At 43.3% G+C, this 16,227-nt stretch overlaps 1 protein-coding gene across 4 annotated transcripts in view; it reads left to right on the top strand.

Annotated features, from left to right (window-relative positions):
• pvrl2l (PVR cell adhesion molecule related 2 like) overlaps positions 1-16,227 on the top strand; it is a 250,335-nt gene that overhangs the window by 101,320 nt on the left and 132,788 nt on the right. For all 4 annotated transcript variants that reach the window (XM_019270776.2, XM_010743455.3, XM_027286635.1 and 1 more), the window contains exons 2-4: positions 1,689-1,801; positions 4,597-4,840; positions 14,938-15,231. In XM_019270776.2, the coding sequence (XP_019126321.1) occupies positions 1,689-1,801; positions 4,597-4,840; positions 14,938-15,231 (651 nt within the window). The remainder of the gene's footprint in view (positions 1-1,688; positions 1,802-4,596; positions 4,841-14,937; positions 15,232-16,227) is intronic.

Raw genomic sequence — 16,227 nt, 5'->3', positions numbered from 1 at the left:
CATTGTCGCAAAATGACTTGATTCCAAAGCACGAACAATCAGCGAGTTTCAAAATGCCACTCGAAGCCTCGTCTGATTCGAACATGCTGCAGAGCTGCCGGACTCGGACTGGACTGGAGGATTACAAGTTCTCCTTTTTTTGTTTTTCTTACTTATTCTGTTTGAGCCAATTTGTCTTTTTTTCTCCCTCCCATGATTACAAGGACTTACAAGTTCGTTAAAGTTCATTCATTTCAAGAAATGCAACACAGCAAATGTAGATTTCTATATTTCTTTCTTTTCTGCAGCAGTTTGTCTCGCCGGTTGAGGGCTGCTTGTTTACAACTAATCCAAATAAAAAGAGACATCGCTAAGAGGCAGGGACGATTCATGTCAGCCGCTGAAGTGCTTTTAATGAACACATTTTTCACAAGGTGGTACACAGCACGACGAGGCCTCCGTGCACTTTAAACACTGTACTAGGTGTGCTTTTGTAATCCTTGTTGTTTGGCAGAATTTGTCACGCTCTGGGTTTCCTGCTGCTCTCAAATGCAAACTAGTTGGAAGTTTCAGTCGAAAGCCTCAGATGCTTTTTCTGCTACATCAGTTTTATTTGTCAAATCCATCGGAAATTCGGCGGAAGCATGGCTCTCCTGCCGAGTGCATTTGAACGCAGGGGCCTGACAGAATCGGTGATTCTTGTTTTGGCGGGAGGAAAGAAAGAAGGTATCACAGCTGCACGGTGACAGATTTCTCACAAAAAGGTAAAAAGAGGAAGTGTAGGTTCAGAAGAAGCTTGCAGCACATGAATCTGGGCCTCAGTGACTCAGACTGCTACTCCTGCACACGGTTGAGTCAGATGATATGGAGAATAAGAGGCGAATGTTAAGAAAAGCTGCCCCACTCGTCCAATTTAAACTCAGTATTCTGAACCGGCCTGCAGGTCAGCGGCTGCACGGTGTTGAGATAGTCCGTGGCTCTAACCGTCCTCCTTTCATCTCTGTTTAAGTTGGAACGGACCGGGCAGCTCTCCCGGCTTGTTTTTCGGTGAACCTGCGCTGGCCTCGCTGACCGGCCCTGCTCTCTCAACACTCTTACTCATGCTCGGCGCCTTGCACTGAATTTCAAACAGATTAAGCGGAGAGGTACTCGAGCTGCCGCGGCGTTCCTAAAGGCTCGCCCCCTAGTGATGCCGACTGATAGACGAGCTTTTGCTGTAATGAGGAAGGGCCTAGCTGCAGGAAGTTGGATGAGGCTCTGCCTGAGGCTCGTTATCAAAGACTCATGATTCAAATGTGTTTTTTTTTTCTCTGTCTTGAATGAACTTGTCTCTCTCTCTCTCTTTTTTTATTCCCTCTCTTTGTCTTTCTCTCTGCGTTCTTGATTCTTTTCTCCAACCTTGTTTTTAATTCGCCTACGACGCATTAAGCGGGTCGATCTTCTCTTCTGACGGGAACAGAATGAGTGGGAGGGAAAAACATCAATCACCGCAGTTTCATTTGAATAACAGCAGATTCATAATGAAATACTAATAATGCTCCGATGCTACAAGAGCGCTCGCCCTCCCTCCGCCTCAGTCTGAGCCTCTGTTTGTTCGAGTTCCCCTTTTAGTTTCAACACAAACAAACATGTTCAATTATTCAAACAATATTGGTTTTGTGGACGATGCATAATCTCCCTCTTTGTCTTCCTTTTTCGTCTGCCTCCAGGTATCAGGGCTCAGAAAGTGAGAGTCGACGAGGAGGTGGAGGCGTATCCCACAGAGTCTGTCGATCTCCGCTGCCAGTTCACTGACGGAGCAGGCCGGACCAAACTCACACAGGTGAGAAGATGGAACACGACGCTGAGTTTTGAAAAGCTTTGGGAGCACTAAAGCTCAACATGTCAGAGGAAGATCGTGCCTAACGGAGTGAGATATAAAGAGATGACTGGTTCTCTCTGAGCAGACAAAAACATGAACGCTCTGACAAAGAAATTCTCAAACTTTTTCTGGCACACTTCAGAAGAATTTTTGTGAAATTAAGCTCAGCTGGGTTTGTTTATTTTCCCAACATAAGTCACGTTCATTCAACTTAATATCACTCCATACTTTCCACCTGCAGTGGCTCCAAACCAACAGTAGGGACTGCCCCACAGTTTGAGAACCACAGAGTTAAAGGAATACTCTGAGAAAACAGCTTGTGGTCCTAAACCGTCTTATAATAAGTCATTTAGTGCGTTTCCATCCATCAACATGAAAAAAAATCAGATTGGAAATGATGGAAAATCCAAAAATAAGATTTAAAAAAAGGCAAAAAAAAGTTTGACTGGCTGAAAAAGTTGGTATATTGATTAAAAGCAAAAGTGCCAAAAAGCGATGAAACCAAATTATTTCCAATAAATCAAGATGTGCATGAATTAAACATCCACTGAAGAGATCTGTGCGAAGATATTTAAGGTTTGACAGGCTCTCCTTTAGTTACCTTCATCCCTCTTCCTCTGCAGTGCGTCAGTGATTATGGATTATCTCAATGCCAAACGCCTAATATTCACAGAACGCTAATAGATAGACGCGCCCATTCATCTGCATTTCCTTTTTGATGATTGGCACTAAATTCGAAGAGTAACTTTAGACTATTGTGGCTTGACAAGCAGAAAATTAGCATAATAGAGTGTTGACTGCATGTGGGCGCAGTGACTGTGTCTGTGAGTGTTTGGCTTAGCTGAGCACAAACATGGAAGCAGGGGTGAACAGTTAAGGGCAAGTACGCTTTAGAGAGGAATAATGGATCTGCTGTTTGCACGATTTGGCAGATGCAGTTGTTGATGATGGTGCTGTTTACAATCTGACACTTAGTTTAAAGCATGCAGCCGTCCACAGGTTAATTGATCAGCAGGAGGAAACACCTCGTTTTCTAAATTCTTAAATATTAATGTTGTTTATGTTCCAGCGTTTGGTCTGGATGAGTTTCGCTTAGCACCAGCACGAGGACGGGGGAAATAACTTTCACACAGCTCGCTCGCTCTGTTTGTTTGAACTTGATCTTACCTGATGGAGAGAGGAGAGGGAGAAAATGAGAACTTGTGACTATTTGGAAGTCAATTTATTTTATCAAATCCCAGATGACAACTTATTTGGAACCAACTAACCTGCTCTGATGCACTATCACACGGCAAGTAGGCTAAAGCAAAAAGAGAGAAAGAGAAAAGAAACGCTCTGAGCTGCTTCGATTTGATCCTGGTGTGATCTGTTCCCCTTCTGTGTTGTGGATGGAATCAATAAGCAATTTGTTCGCATACAAAAACTGAAATTGCAGACGGGCCTAAATTGCCCTCTATGATATTTTCTCCACAATCTGCAGCTAACGAGGGAGTTTCATCTGCTAATTTGCGCCGACATCTGGGTTACAATCCATCTTCCTCTTCAGCCTTCAACCCCGCCTGCTTTCTCTCTCTCTCTCCTTTCTCTAGACGTCATAAATTTAATAGATGTTTGCTAAATTTGTATTGATGAACTTTATTCCCTCTCCTTCCTGGTCTACCACCTTAGCCAGCAGTTTGTATTTAACGCTGTCACTTTGGAAACTGAAGAGAAAAGAAAATCAATTTGATAACATCACAGTATTCTCCCTTGCCGGTAGAGTCTCAGCAGATATCAATATCTTTCACATATCAGAAAACGCCTGTGAGATGACTCTCCGCCAAATGACAGCCGGATGCTTGAGAGAGTGTTTGCAAGTCTGAGAGACCTCCTTCATTTTGTTTTAGATTATTGGCTCCTTACGCAGACAGGTTTAATTGAGTCTGACATTTTGCAACATCGTTTCAGGTTTTGGTGAAGATAGACCAGCGCAGATTTTAGTTCTTGTGCAGAGAAATGTCAAAAATAAATGTAACTTCTGAAAATTAAATGTGAGGAGAAGGACAGGAGCATGCCAGTGCTCTGAAAACAAGTTTTTATAGCTCAGTGTACAGTATGATGTGGTTTACTCACCAAGGTCAGTGGTTGACCTGTGGCTCTTACAAACTCTTAAAGGCAGTTCTGAGATTTCTTTCAAAATATATTCAATATGTTGGAAGATAGTTGCTGAAAAGACTTTGAACGATGTATTACTGAAATGTGGAGTTAGACGTTAAAGTTTTCACTCCAGGATTTTGTGGGCGGTCCTAAAAGGTGGCTTGATGATGCGTTGAGGCCACCCTGAGCATAATCCCCCACAGTCCTGGAGCTGAGAGTACTGCTCATTTTTGACTCTTAATTTCATAAACTTGTCGATATTTTTAATCATTCAAATTTAGCTGGATGGTCTTTAGTCTGACAAACTCAGAACATGTATTTATTTTGAATCTAGCAAAAAGTCCTTCCTGGACTCACAATACTGAGCATGAAATGAATCCAGGGATAGTTTGTAGTCTGTACATTGAAAGCAACATTACAAACAGGAAATGCTACCAGCTAGGTCAAATTTTAAAAAATAGACCAAAAAAAAAGATGAAGTTATAAAGCACAGCATTATAGTTCCTGTTTACTTCCCCTTCTCTTCAAAAATCTTATTAGTTTAGCTTTAAATTGAAAAATGCTTCTGCACAGAAGAAGAAGACGTGACGACTGTTTTTCACACGATCTGTTCTAACCAGGTGTCTTGGATATGGGAACCCATCGATGGCCAGAGGGACAACATCGCTGTATATCACCCTATCTACGGTCAGAGTTTCCCCAACTTGTCCTTCAAAGACCGGGTTGTCTTCCTCCACAACCGTCTGGAGAACCCGTCCATTAGGATTTCCAACCTAAAAATGTCCGACGCTGGTCGCTATACATGCGAGTACGCCACTTATCCTTCTGGAAACGAACAAGGCACAACCACCCTCATCATGCTCGGTGAGTAGAGGCATAATGTGTCTATGTAACATTATATGCTCTGTATTTTTGATGCGTCTGAGAGCTTTTCAGGTTTTATGAAGGGTTAGAGCACCAGAGGTTCACGTTATTTCCACTTTTTTCTTTCTTTTGCAAAAGAGGACCATCCTTCAAACAGGCCTTGGAAAGCTGTTCTGCTACATCAGCCTTGACAAGCGCCTCCCCAGCCATCTGCTTATCACTTCTTTCTATAAAAGAGGATCCCATCAGACCCACAGCCTAAGAAGAGGCAATTTAAAGTATTTGACGAGTATTCTCAGGGTGTATCTTGGTTAGTTGCCGACTAAAAAACAAGAAAGATGGATGAGAGATCGAGTGTGTATATATATGTATATATGCTAACATGTTTTTGAACTTGAGACTGAAGTGAACAGGAAGCCAGCATACTGTAAGGGTGACGTGGGCTCGTTTCTTGGACCTTGTTAGTACCCGTGCTGCTGAGAACTGGTAGCCTAAAATATGCCTAGGTAGAGTTGCATAGTTGCATGAATAACTCTTTCTAGATCAACAGGTGAGCTGAGATTTTGGAAGATTCGGCTCACGTATTCATCTGGTAACAATAACTGGAGGTAATGTGAATTTATCTGACGGCTGGGTCGGTTTAGTAAGAGAATGATTTGACTCGGTGAGATCGAGAGGTAACAAGTGAGCGGAGCATTTGGCTGTTGACTTTGTTGACTTACAACATTGTATTATTGTGAGTGGTTCTGTGTGAGAGCAGTTTAACAGACGCTCTACAGATATCTGCCTCTGCCGCACTCACCCGTCACTGAGATGTCATCTTTGTACACGAGCCATCATCATTTTAACACTTTCTGTTTAATCAGAGTCGGGTTTGCTTTGACCAAGCTGTATTCTCACTGTAGACTATTCGTGGGCCTGTGATGTCAGTAGCTGTGGCATGCAATGACTTCTGAGAGGTTTTGAAACTGTGCTGTGCGCCTCCCCAGGCAGGAGTGTGGGGAGAGACGTGAAGCAAAGAGTCTGTATGAAGTGAAAGGAACGAAAGCGCATGCAATGTCTCAAACAACAGGAAGTTACTTATTGTAGTTTGGCCTGATGATTGGGACGCCAGTGGTGCCTGTGACATGCATTCTTCATAACCCTCAGCCCCGATTGCTGCAGTTTTCATCAGAGCTAAACGCACAGACATATTACAGATAAATCATGAAAAACACACGACATAGCTCCAGACTTGCCTGCCGACCAGAAAAAAGCTTGTCCTGCATACCTACACAGCTACCTCACTGACTCAGTGGATATGTCATGATGTTATACTTCCTGTAAACATTCTCCAAAGCCCCCAAATTATGGGATTTGTAGTTCCAAAACTTCCATTGATCCATTTTTGTTTGTCAGGATCACAAAGGGCTGGAACCAATCCCAGCTGGCATTGAACAAGAGGCAGGCGGGATACACCCTGGATGTTTTTGTTCATGTTGCTCAATCAATTTTTTTTTGTTGGCAAAAGTCTCAGAATGTTTCATTGATGTGGTTTTTATACTCCTGGAGCACTGACACTATTCATTCATACAGTCCATACACAGATATTTGCCCTGTGTTGAGAATCTATGGACATACGGACATAAAACTCACAACCAGGTGTGGTGGTGGTATTGTTGGAGTGATGGGGGATGTTTGGTGACACAGTCTTGATCTCATTTGACACCTACAACGTCAGCCCTTGCTTTAATTCGATAATAAGTGGTGTAATATGTAAACAGCGTGACGTAGGATGCTGCATACACCTGCTAGTTTTTAGCTATTCTCTCGCGTCGTTTAATTCCCGCATATCAACAAGCAGCTGAACCACTGCAAACATTTAGCGATTACAGCCCAGAATGTGAAATCTGGAGAGATGCTCAAACTTACCTCACTGTCTTGATTTTTTGAAACTGAGTGGATGTTTAGTTGCTGTTAGCAGCTGATGCATCCTGTTTGTAATCGGAGACAGCTGGTGTTATTCATCCACCCACATGTCCTCCCGTTTGCACTCCGCTTACAAAGGACTCGGATGCCTGGTGTCTTTCTCCTCACACTTAACGGCGCTGAGGAGGCTTCATGCAGGAATTTGAATAACAATAGTTCCCTTTGCTGTGCTTATACTATATGGCTCATGGTGTTAGTGCTTGTACAATAAAGACCTCATACATGCAGAGCTCCAATCATAAAGGCAGGCTCAAGGGACGATCTTAGATGATGCACTTTGAACTAAAAACGCTGCATTTACTGAATTCATATTCCATGCAGTTTAATGCGATCCGCCTGGTGCTTCTTTTCCTGTTTATCCTGTCAGTTTTGTTTGTCAGGGTGAGACGTGGGAGGTTTGTGTCCCCTGTTTTCCTTTTCTTACGCAAATAGGTTCAAATTTCTTCGCATTATATTAATTTGGTCCCAGTGCAATCAAAGAAAGAATCAAAAGAAAGTTGGATTGGAAGCGGTGCCATGAGTCCGGGGATTCCTTTCCTGCCTTCAGGTCGCTGTGGAGATGGTGCACAATAAGCAGGAAATGATTTGTGTGAAGCCAAATCACGTTGGACTGTGAATAAAGTTGTTTTTTCATACAACAAGTATTGCTGGAGTTTTGACCTCTTCAGACTTTTTCCATCCACCACGCACCTTGAAAGTAGATGAAGCTGTGCCAGAAATCCCTGCTCTGCTACCCTAGTTACTGCAGCCAGTATGGTTCATTCAAAGAAGTGTTTTACAATTCCTTTTGTATCCACCCCAGCTGGGCCAGTGATATTTTCCCCAGTAGTTTTTCTAAGTAAACCTTCACACAACAATACAAAATCCACTCTGGAAGCTTCTCTCACAGAGAACCCGAGCACACGGGAGATGGAGAACTTGGCTGTATTGCAGAGAAAACACGGCGAGATATTCTGGCCGGCTTGCAGATGGATGTGGGCTAAGCCTTCTAAACTGCTTCTGCTGCTGGCACAAAGCAGAGGTAGACTGGGAAATACCTGCTGGAAAGCTCGCTTTGTCTGGAGACGCAGCGGTGCCAAGCTCTCCGGGACACATTCTGGAGAACAAAGTGCCTCAAAGTCACTCGGAGACAGTCATATTTTACCTTATTGGATATAGAATCCATATGAGCCAATCGCATTAGACCTTATTGAATCCACAACTGCTGGCAGCCAATCATATTACATCTTATTGGATATAGAACCACCAGCACCCAAATCGTATCACAACTTATTTAAGTATGAATACATAATCCTGACAGCCAATTGTATTAGAACTTATTGGATATAGCGCCACTGTTTGCCAATCTTATTACCACTTATTGGGGTGTGAATAAAGAATCGCTCACTTGGCAGTGAATGATATCATGTCATCTTGGATGGGGGACCATACGGAATGAATGGTAGCCAATTATATTGCATCTTATTGGATAGAGTGTAGCCAGCAGGACAGAAATACAGCTGCAGGTGAGGGAGAGTCTAGTACATCAGTAGCCTGTGAGAGTCCAGAGGTTAGAGGAGTGGGCTGCAGATTGCAGGGTCACTGGCTGTGAGTCCACGGATCAACGGAGTGAATAAGTGGCGTAGTGAAGTGGAGTGTGTGAAAACATTTCTCTCAGCTAGAAATGACTCAGGGGTGGAGTCGAAGACTTTTCTCTTTTTCGAGCAAAGTGACATTAGTGAAGCTCAATGGAAAGGGCAACAGACAGACAGGCGATGAAATAAAAGTCTGCACACGACACCGAAATGCAGGAGCGCTGTGCTCAATGCATTCTCTGTTCTAGTTCTGCATCAGGCATTCATGCCCCGTCTGGGAAAATGCCAATATTGTGTCGCTTATTAAAGATACAGATGATTAATCACATACATGGCTCACCATCAATCCATTAAAAAACATGATTTACAGGTCCGTCTACACACATATTTGCAATTGCAATTTGTAGAGACATTTTCTCGTCCTGCAGGCTCGTGTGAGCCTGATCGTTTTTTTTTATGCTGTTTGTTAAATTTCATGTGAAAGAAAATGATCTCATGTTGCAGCCTGCATGTCACTGAATTATTTGAACTAGCTAATTGGACTAACTAACCTAATCTGAGTCAAGCAACCTTGTTAGCAAACTCAGTGTCGACAATGTCACGTTCTTAATGAAAGAGGAAATTTAGTACTGCTAACGATATATATATATATTTTCAAATTTAATTTGGCGTTAAGGATTAACAGGATTTATCATGTTTTATTTTAGCTAATGAGACTTTTTTTTTTTTTACCTCAGGGGCAACTCGGCAAACTTTTACATATTCTTGGCTGCTGCATTGATTCCACTGAGCTGAACATAGAAAAATAAACGCTCTCCTCTTGCTCAACATCTGCTGTCGCCATGCGCTCGTATTAAACCATTATGACCCCGATGGCTCCAGTCAGCTGCTCGGTGGCCAACAGCGGTAAGAATGTGGTTGTACCGGGCAGGTCCCAGGTGAGAGGATGTGTAAGAGTGAGAAATGGGGTCTTGCTCTTAAGAAATGATGTGTGCGAAGCAAACCTTCCCAGGATGAATATAGGTTAAACCGAAAAAACAGACAAAGTAATTCCGTTTTGGCCTAACAGGGAGGTGTGTGCATTTCAGGTCCCAGTCCAGATGGCCTGCTCAGGCCAGTATTTGTTCAGCAAATGTATTGGTCAGCTTTCCAAACCCACATCTTTCAATTCAATTGAAACATCTTGATTTCCAGAGTTACTGGCGTCCTTATTGGCCTAGGGAAGACGTTTATGGCTGCATAAGATAACAAAACAAGTCTGGGGCCACTCTCTATGCACTGCAAATGTGTCAGTCAGCAGATACTGCAAAACTACAATAACAAGTGTTCCTATGTACTAACAGCTGTGGTGAATTGGCACAACGTCCACCATTCTTTATATTGTTGAGCTGTTGATAACAGATGGAGGAAGGTGGAAAAAAGGGAAAAGGAAGAATGCCTTTGAGCTTACATTTGCCCTCAAATAGGAGTCAAATGCATGTTTTTGTATCTGTGTTCAGAGACGAGTCTGAAAAAGCATTTACAAGTCAAAATGACGTGCTTTTTGGAAATTATTCTTCATTTCGTGTTTGTTTTTTTTCTACATTTTAGGCACTTAGTTGCCATTCTCAAGCTTAAATTATCTAAATTAGTCTCAAGCTTAAAGTAATGCATTTTCTCAACATTTCTAGCAGCCAATAATGAGTTGTCAAAACAACACACACAACACAATAATTGCAGGATAAACTATTCCTGTGTTCCTTTGAATATTCATGTATTGTTAACAGTTGAGGAGAAATAGAGAGCCAAACAGATGTTTCTTTTTTTTTTGTTTTCCTCCAACAATGTCTGGAAATATTCTGCAGCAGTGTGTCGAGCTGAGGGAAGATGTTTGCAAACCTGGGCAGCTGCTGAGACACAAATTTCTAAAAATTTAACAGGATCCAGAAACCTTTATTGATTTTTGGCTAATGTATGCAGCAAAGTAGAAGAAAAAAAAATACTTCACTTGGCCGCCTTCATCAGGATGCAGCAGTGAATAAATCCATGTTTAGATAGGGAGGAGGAAACACTGATATGTGCCACTGCTGAATCCAAATATACCTGCTCTACCAGACGCTGGTACTTCATGTTAAAAATCAGCTGATCACTGGTGACAGACTGTAGTTAACGAAGGAAACATGGAAGGTTAATGGAGCTCTAAAGGTCAAATCAAGGCGTTTACTTTCTGTCTCTGGAGATGTGTCGATGGATGACATTGACAGACATAAGAACATGTCAGAGCAATGCCAAACGTTGCATTCACGTAGATTCAGGAAGATGCTAGACTCCAAACTGAGAGCAGGACAGTAAAATCAGCAGAGAACACAGGTGAGTTTAAATATTCACACTTGGGCAAAAGCTGCTAATCATTCTGGTGCATTAACACCCAGAATTATATGATCAAAGTTATGTATAATATCCAACTGAGTTATTCCAAGAAAAGCTGACACATGGCAGCAGAGCTGTGTGGACTGTCAGGTAGTAATATGCAGACACCAGAAGGCGTTGTCCTGCCTGTCTGCCGTCTGCCTGAATCCACGTGAATGCTACAGCCATGCTGGTTCAGCTCTGTGAGGCTATAATTAGGCACAGCAGTGCCCTGAGCTAAATGTTAACATCGCCATGCCAACATGCTCACAGTGACAATGGTAACCAGTTGATGTGTGACAGGTAAAATCGTTAACCATGTCCATTAATCATACATAAATGATTACGTTAGATGAATGTTCAGGGAATGTCATTTCATTAGAAAAAGAATAAGTCAACAAAAGTGAGTAGACTGTATCCTCTGGGGACCTCGAATTCGATGTTAATCCGTCCATTAGTTGTTGAGATTTCTTAATCTGGACCACATAGGTGGACCAACCTTCATATTGCCAACTATAATGTAGAGAGACAGACAAAAGGCAACGTTCTGATGGACCTCATCAGCCTCTAAACTTTGCACAGATTGCTTCAAATGGTTTCAAGAGCCACATGCAGCAACACAACCCAGATAGGAGATGGTTCTGGGTCAGATTTGGTTGATTTGAGGGTGTAAATGGGTCAGTTGAGGCAATGACAAGGAGGAGGGGCTTGGTCCAAAAATGGCTCCTCTCTGACCAGCCACATGTAAGATATGTTCAGCATTTTGGGGACTGGGCCAAGTGCAACAAAGTGCTTCTGATCTGGTTTAGAGCTGGGGTCTTCAAAAGGCTACACTGTAGCGGGGGTCTGGCCCAGTTCTGCACATTATCAAGGTTAGGTTGTTGTCCTTGCAGCCAGATTGCATTGACTCCATCACTGTTATAGCATGGCAGAACGTGAGCCAAATAGTAAGTATTAATGTGGGTCAGTACTGGGCTTCACTAATTAGCTTTCTGGGTGTCTGTCTGGTTGGTTTCAACCCAAACTCTGTGACTACGACAGATGTCAGCTGTCCTGTGTGACTGCCACCTTAATTCAGCAACAGTCGGCTTCACGCACAGTTACAAATCTTCGCACTTGGCAGATACTCCCAACGTGTTTATGATTCAAACTGGCAATCTTCCAGTAGCAGACTTTGTTCTGTAAAATGCTGCAAAGGTGAAAAAGGAAAATATCATTTTAGAGAAGACTCGGGTTCAGGTTCGGCCAAACATTTGCCTGGGCAGTCCCCACCAGCTCTGAGGGCAGTTTGTCACTGCATGTCTGCCTCTGAAGGAGGGCAAGCAAATGACCCATAATGGATATTTAGAGCTGAGTGTAAATCATGTCTCCGTGTTCTCATCTACAAATGTGAGTGGGCGTTTAGAAAAGTTTGTAACGGCCATACTTATGTTCCAAAACCACAATCCTTGGCTAAACACTCATCAAAATGAAATTGGAATACTTGTTATGAAAGCATGTGGTGAATATGACTTCTGCATGAATACATTCACCTTTTAAGCTCGCCGGTGTCATAAACCAAACGCACCTCATGCCGTTAACAGTGTTTGGAAACATTACTGTAATACGTTTTCCTGTCTCCCCCGTCAGTCTCTGGCATCAGGCCCGTTGATGCCGCCACATGAGGGTGGGGGCGGGCGTGCAGGGGGTTGAAGTGTTTACTCGGCTCCGTTAGCATGGCCTCCCGCTTGCTTCCTAATCACTCTGTACTCAGAATGACTCAGACAACGTGAAGAGGAGCAGCCGGCTCAATCGGATGCAATGTCACGAAACACATCAGAGATGAGACTCCTGACTTAAAACACGCAGATCAATCCCAACCCTTCTCTGACACTCTTACTCTCTTCTATTGTCCACGTCCATTTCACCTCCTCTTTGTTTGTGTCCTCTCTCCTTCATGTCTCAGCTCTGTCTTCTTGTCTATTCTTGCTCTTTTGGTCGTCTCCGGTCCGTGGATATCTTCAGACAAGGTGTAAGAATTGTAAGATCTTTTTAATGCTTCCTGGATTTAGATTAAAGACCAACCTTGAAGCCAATTAAAATAAAGTTGACACAATCATCCACTGTGCACAAATAAACATAGCTAATGACTACGACTTGCAATTGGCATAAAGAATAATGACAGGAAATTAAAGGAGGAAGGAAATTCTTAATCGGCATTCACTAAAGCAAATACAGTGCGTCCTGTCCTACCAGCCTCTGTTACATAATCATCTCAGAAGACAGAAATCCACCACTGGATGCTGGAACAAAGCCAGTGAGGTAGTGATGTGTCAGTATCTGACTTATCAAGATTTAGGAGTAACTGGAACGTTACAGTCTTTTTAAATCTCTATCGTTTTACCAGGAAAGAAGTGTTTGAGCAACATGTGATCCGACCACAGGAAGCGAGGAGAGGCAATGTTCAGACAGAACGTTTCACTCTGTTGTTCACATGAAAAGTGACAGAAATAGTCGTGTGAAGAAAAAATAAAGAGTCAGATAAAGAAGTTCGAAGCCTCCCCTCTCACCTCCGCACAGCTTGCCAATCACAGCGTTAAGTCGATGTCAGATTGTGAGGCAACACAGATTATTCAAACAACGTGTTTCTTTTTATTTCTGTCTCATACTGTATCTGTCTGCCTTTGGGCAGGTGTGAAAGCTCATCCAAACACACTCTGGTCCGCCTGAAAACGTGAGTCTGGGTCCACTTAAAAGCAAACGGACTATGCAGAGAACCAAAGATCAGAAAGCCGACCGACGAGCCGAGTTCTTGTTTCAATGCTGCCCACCAAACGAGCAGCTGTAGTAACTCCATGATGTTGTCCAGGTGGTTTGGTCTGTGCAGTGTGAAAGCAAACCAAATGAAGGTGTGAGATTTTTCTGCATTCCCCGTCCAATCAAACCGAGTCTCCCAGACTCCCGCAACATAAGAGTGGACGGTGCAGCACAGCTTCTAATTTACGATTCTCTCCCCCATTTTCATGTGGTTTTCAGGATGCTGCTGGTTGAACTGGACACGAAACATTAGTTGCTGGTGTAACGAGGCCTTAAAATGATAAAAATATACTTAGGCAAGTAATGTGTCCTCAGAATCAATGAGCATGGACGACTTCCGTGATGTGTTTAGTAGAAATAAATCCACCAAAGAACACACAGTCAGACCAATCTCTCCACTGACAGTCGCTTCAATAAACCAGCAGGCGATGAGCTGGCAAAGAAATGTGTTTTCAATCATTTCAGACTTTTTCTTAATAAGTAAAATCATTCAACGTGCATTACTGTCTGCGTACACACACATAAGACAGACTGACAGCACCGAAGGGCATCCAGGGGAAATGTACAAAATCACCACATGTATATAACACATGTTCAATAAAAACACTTGATATCACAAAATGAAACAATGCACTGACATTTCAGACCGATCGTGTGTCAGAGGGCGGGCTTTTCCTTTAACAAAGGAAGGACATTTTCACGGAACATTTCCACTTTGTACAACGAGTCCAGCTTGATTTAACAAAGCTAATGTGACGGGAGAAGGGAAAGCAAAGCTCTGCATACGACTGTTATAATGTGAACGCCTCCGAACTGTTGCTGTGTCTGATGTTTCACTTCATTTGGGGGGAACTACCTGCACAAAGAACGGATGATGAAGCTCGCTCCAAACCTGAAAATACACGAGAGCGGACGAGATGAGGCGATTATTTTAAAAGCATAGCAGCTGTCATTAAAGCATGGAAACACAAATCTCCTTCATGCCTTAAGTTTAACTGCTGTAAGACTTTTTAAAGATCTATGCACTTTCTCCATCTGTCTCCGTCATGTTGAGTGGCCTGAGCTACAATAAAACAAACCGTCTGAACCTCCTCCTGTGCCCCTTCGCTGCCCTCCTCCCTCTTCACCTCCTTTCTGCATCACTTTTGATGTCTCCTTTCTTTCACCTCCCTTTCTTTTTTTCAGCCTTCTCCTCCTGCTGACATTTTTCCTTTGTTCTGTGCTCCCCCTCCCTTCACCCTATGTGTCCTATCTCAATTCCTATCACCTCTGCGCTGTCTCTCAAACTCTTTTTGTCTGACTATAACTCCCCTGTTTCTCTCCATCTCAAATGTTCTCACGTGTCCTTCTTTCCTTTCTCTGCCCCCTTAGCCAAGCCCAAGAACTCAGCCAGCGTTGTGACTGTCCAGGCTGGCTCCAAGTCGGTGGTGGTGGCCCAGTGCGAGGCGGCGGACGGCAAACCGGCAGCCACCATCAAGTGGATGCCGTTATTCGGAGGCAACCACTCAACCACCACCACGAACGGACCGGACGGCACGGTGACCGTGCGCAGCGAGTATCGGCTGGTTCCCACGCCGGCGGATAACGACAGGGAACTGACCTGCATGGTGGACCAGAGGACGCAGGAGCGGCAGTGGGTTTACCCTCTCAGGCTGTCTGTGGAATGTAAGGAAGAAAACACACACAAGACTTACGTTCTCATTATGATGTCTGCTTGAACATCAGCGATAAAGTATGCATCGCTCCAGGGATACTTTTACGATCATGTGTCATGGGTCCAACTAAAGATTCAAATTACTTGGCTGGACCAAAAGTACCATCTGCCAACAAGTTCAGTCACAGAGCGTTGCCTTGCCAGAGCCTTTAGGCCTTTATTTTGGCAGTCACCTGCACACCCTTCACCACTCATCTATAGACATTACACACATTGCCAAAGAGAAAACGATCAGCCCACATTTATATCCAAGCTGTGAGACAGCGGTGATGGGAAGATGATGCTTTAATATGTTATTGTGCAGCACTTTTCTCCACACACACCGCGATCCAAGTCACTTCTCTAATGATCCAAATAACAAAAACATCTGGTCGGCTCGCTGTTACATCTGAAAACACATTTCCATTTTATTTGCATCGTTTAAACACTGTGGGTGTAATACAGGAACACAATAAACCATATTGTTAATTTGTTGTAAAAGCCGACGTTTCTGCATCAGATGGCTGCGTAAAGTCCCGCGTACATGCAGTATAGCCGAGTACTGTAACCCCTAAAACCACCTGCACCTCGGCTGAAGTTGTTTTAAACCTTCATCCACCGAGCACACAGTCCCCGGTCAGCTGGTCCAAGTGATTCAGCAGCGAGAAACTACATCTACGTTTTCTTTTTTGTTATTGTGATCCTTTGGTGTTCAGCCACTCGCCAGCAGGGCGGTTTGCACTTCGTTAATTGTAGCATCCTTTAAGATCTTTGTGTTCTCCTTCACTTCTGAGCAGATTGTGACAAATGAATCCAGATTCTGTAATTATGCACAATGTGAGGAACACGAGACAAAACGGATGCCTGTGTTAACGCCCAATCTTAAACCTGAGCCAGGACACAGCGTGTTGGCACTCGTGTATATAAACTTGAAAAATCCCAAAAAGATGTAAAGACACATTTGCACA

Source organism: Larimichthys crocea, chromosome XIII (genome assembly GCF_000972845.2).
Source record: "Larimichthys crocea isolate SSNF chromosome XIII, L_crocea_2.0, whole genome shotgun sequence".
Lineage (NCBI taxonomy): Eukaryota > Metazoa > Chordata > Actinopteri > Sciaenidae > Larimichthys > Larimichthys crocea.
This window is presented reverse-complemented; position numbering and strand designations above follow the sequence as displayed.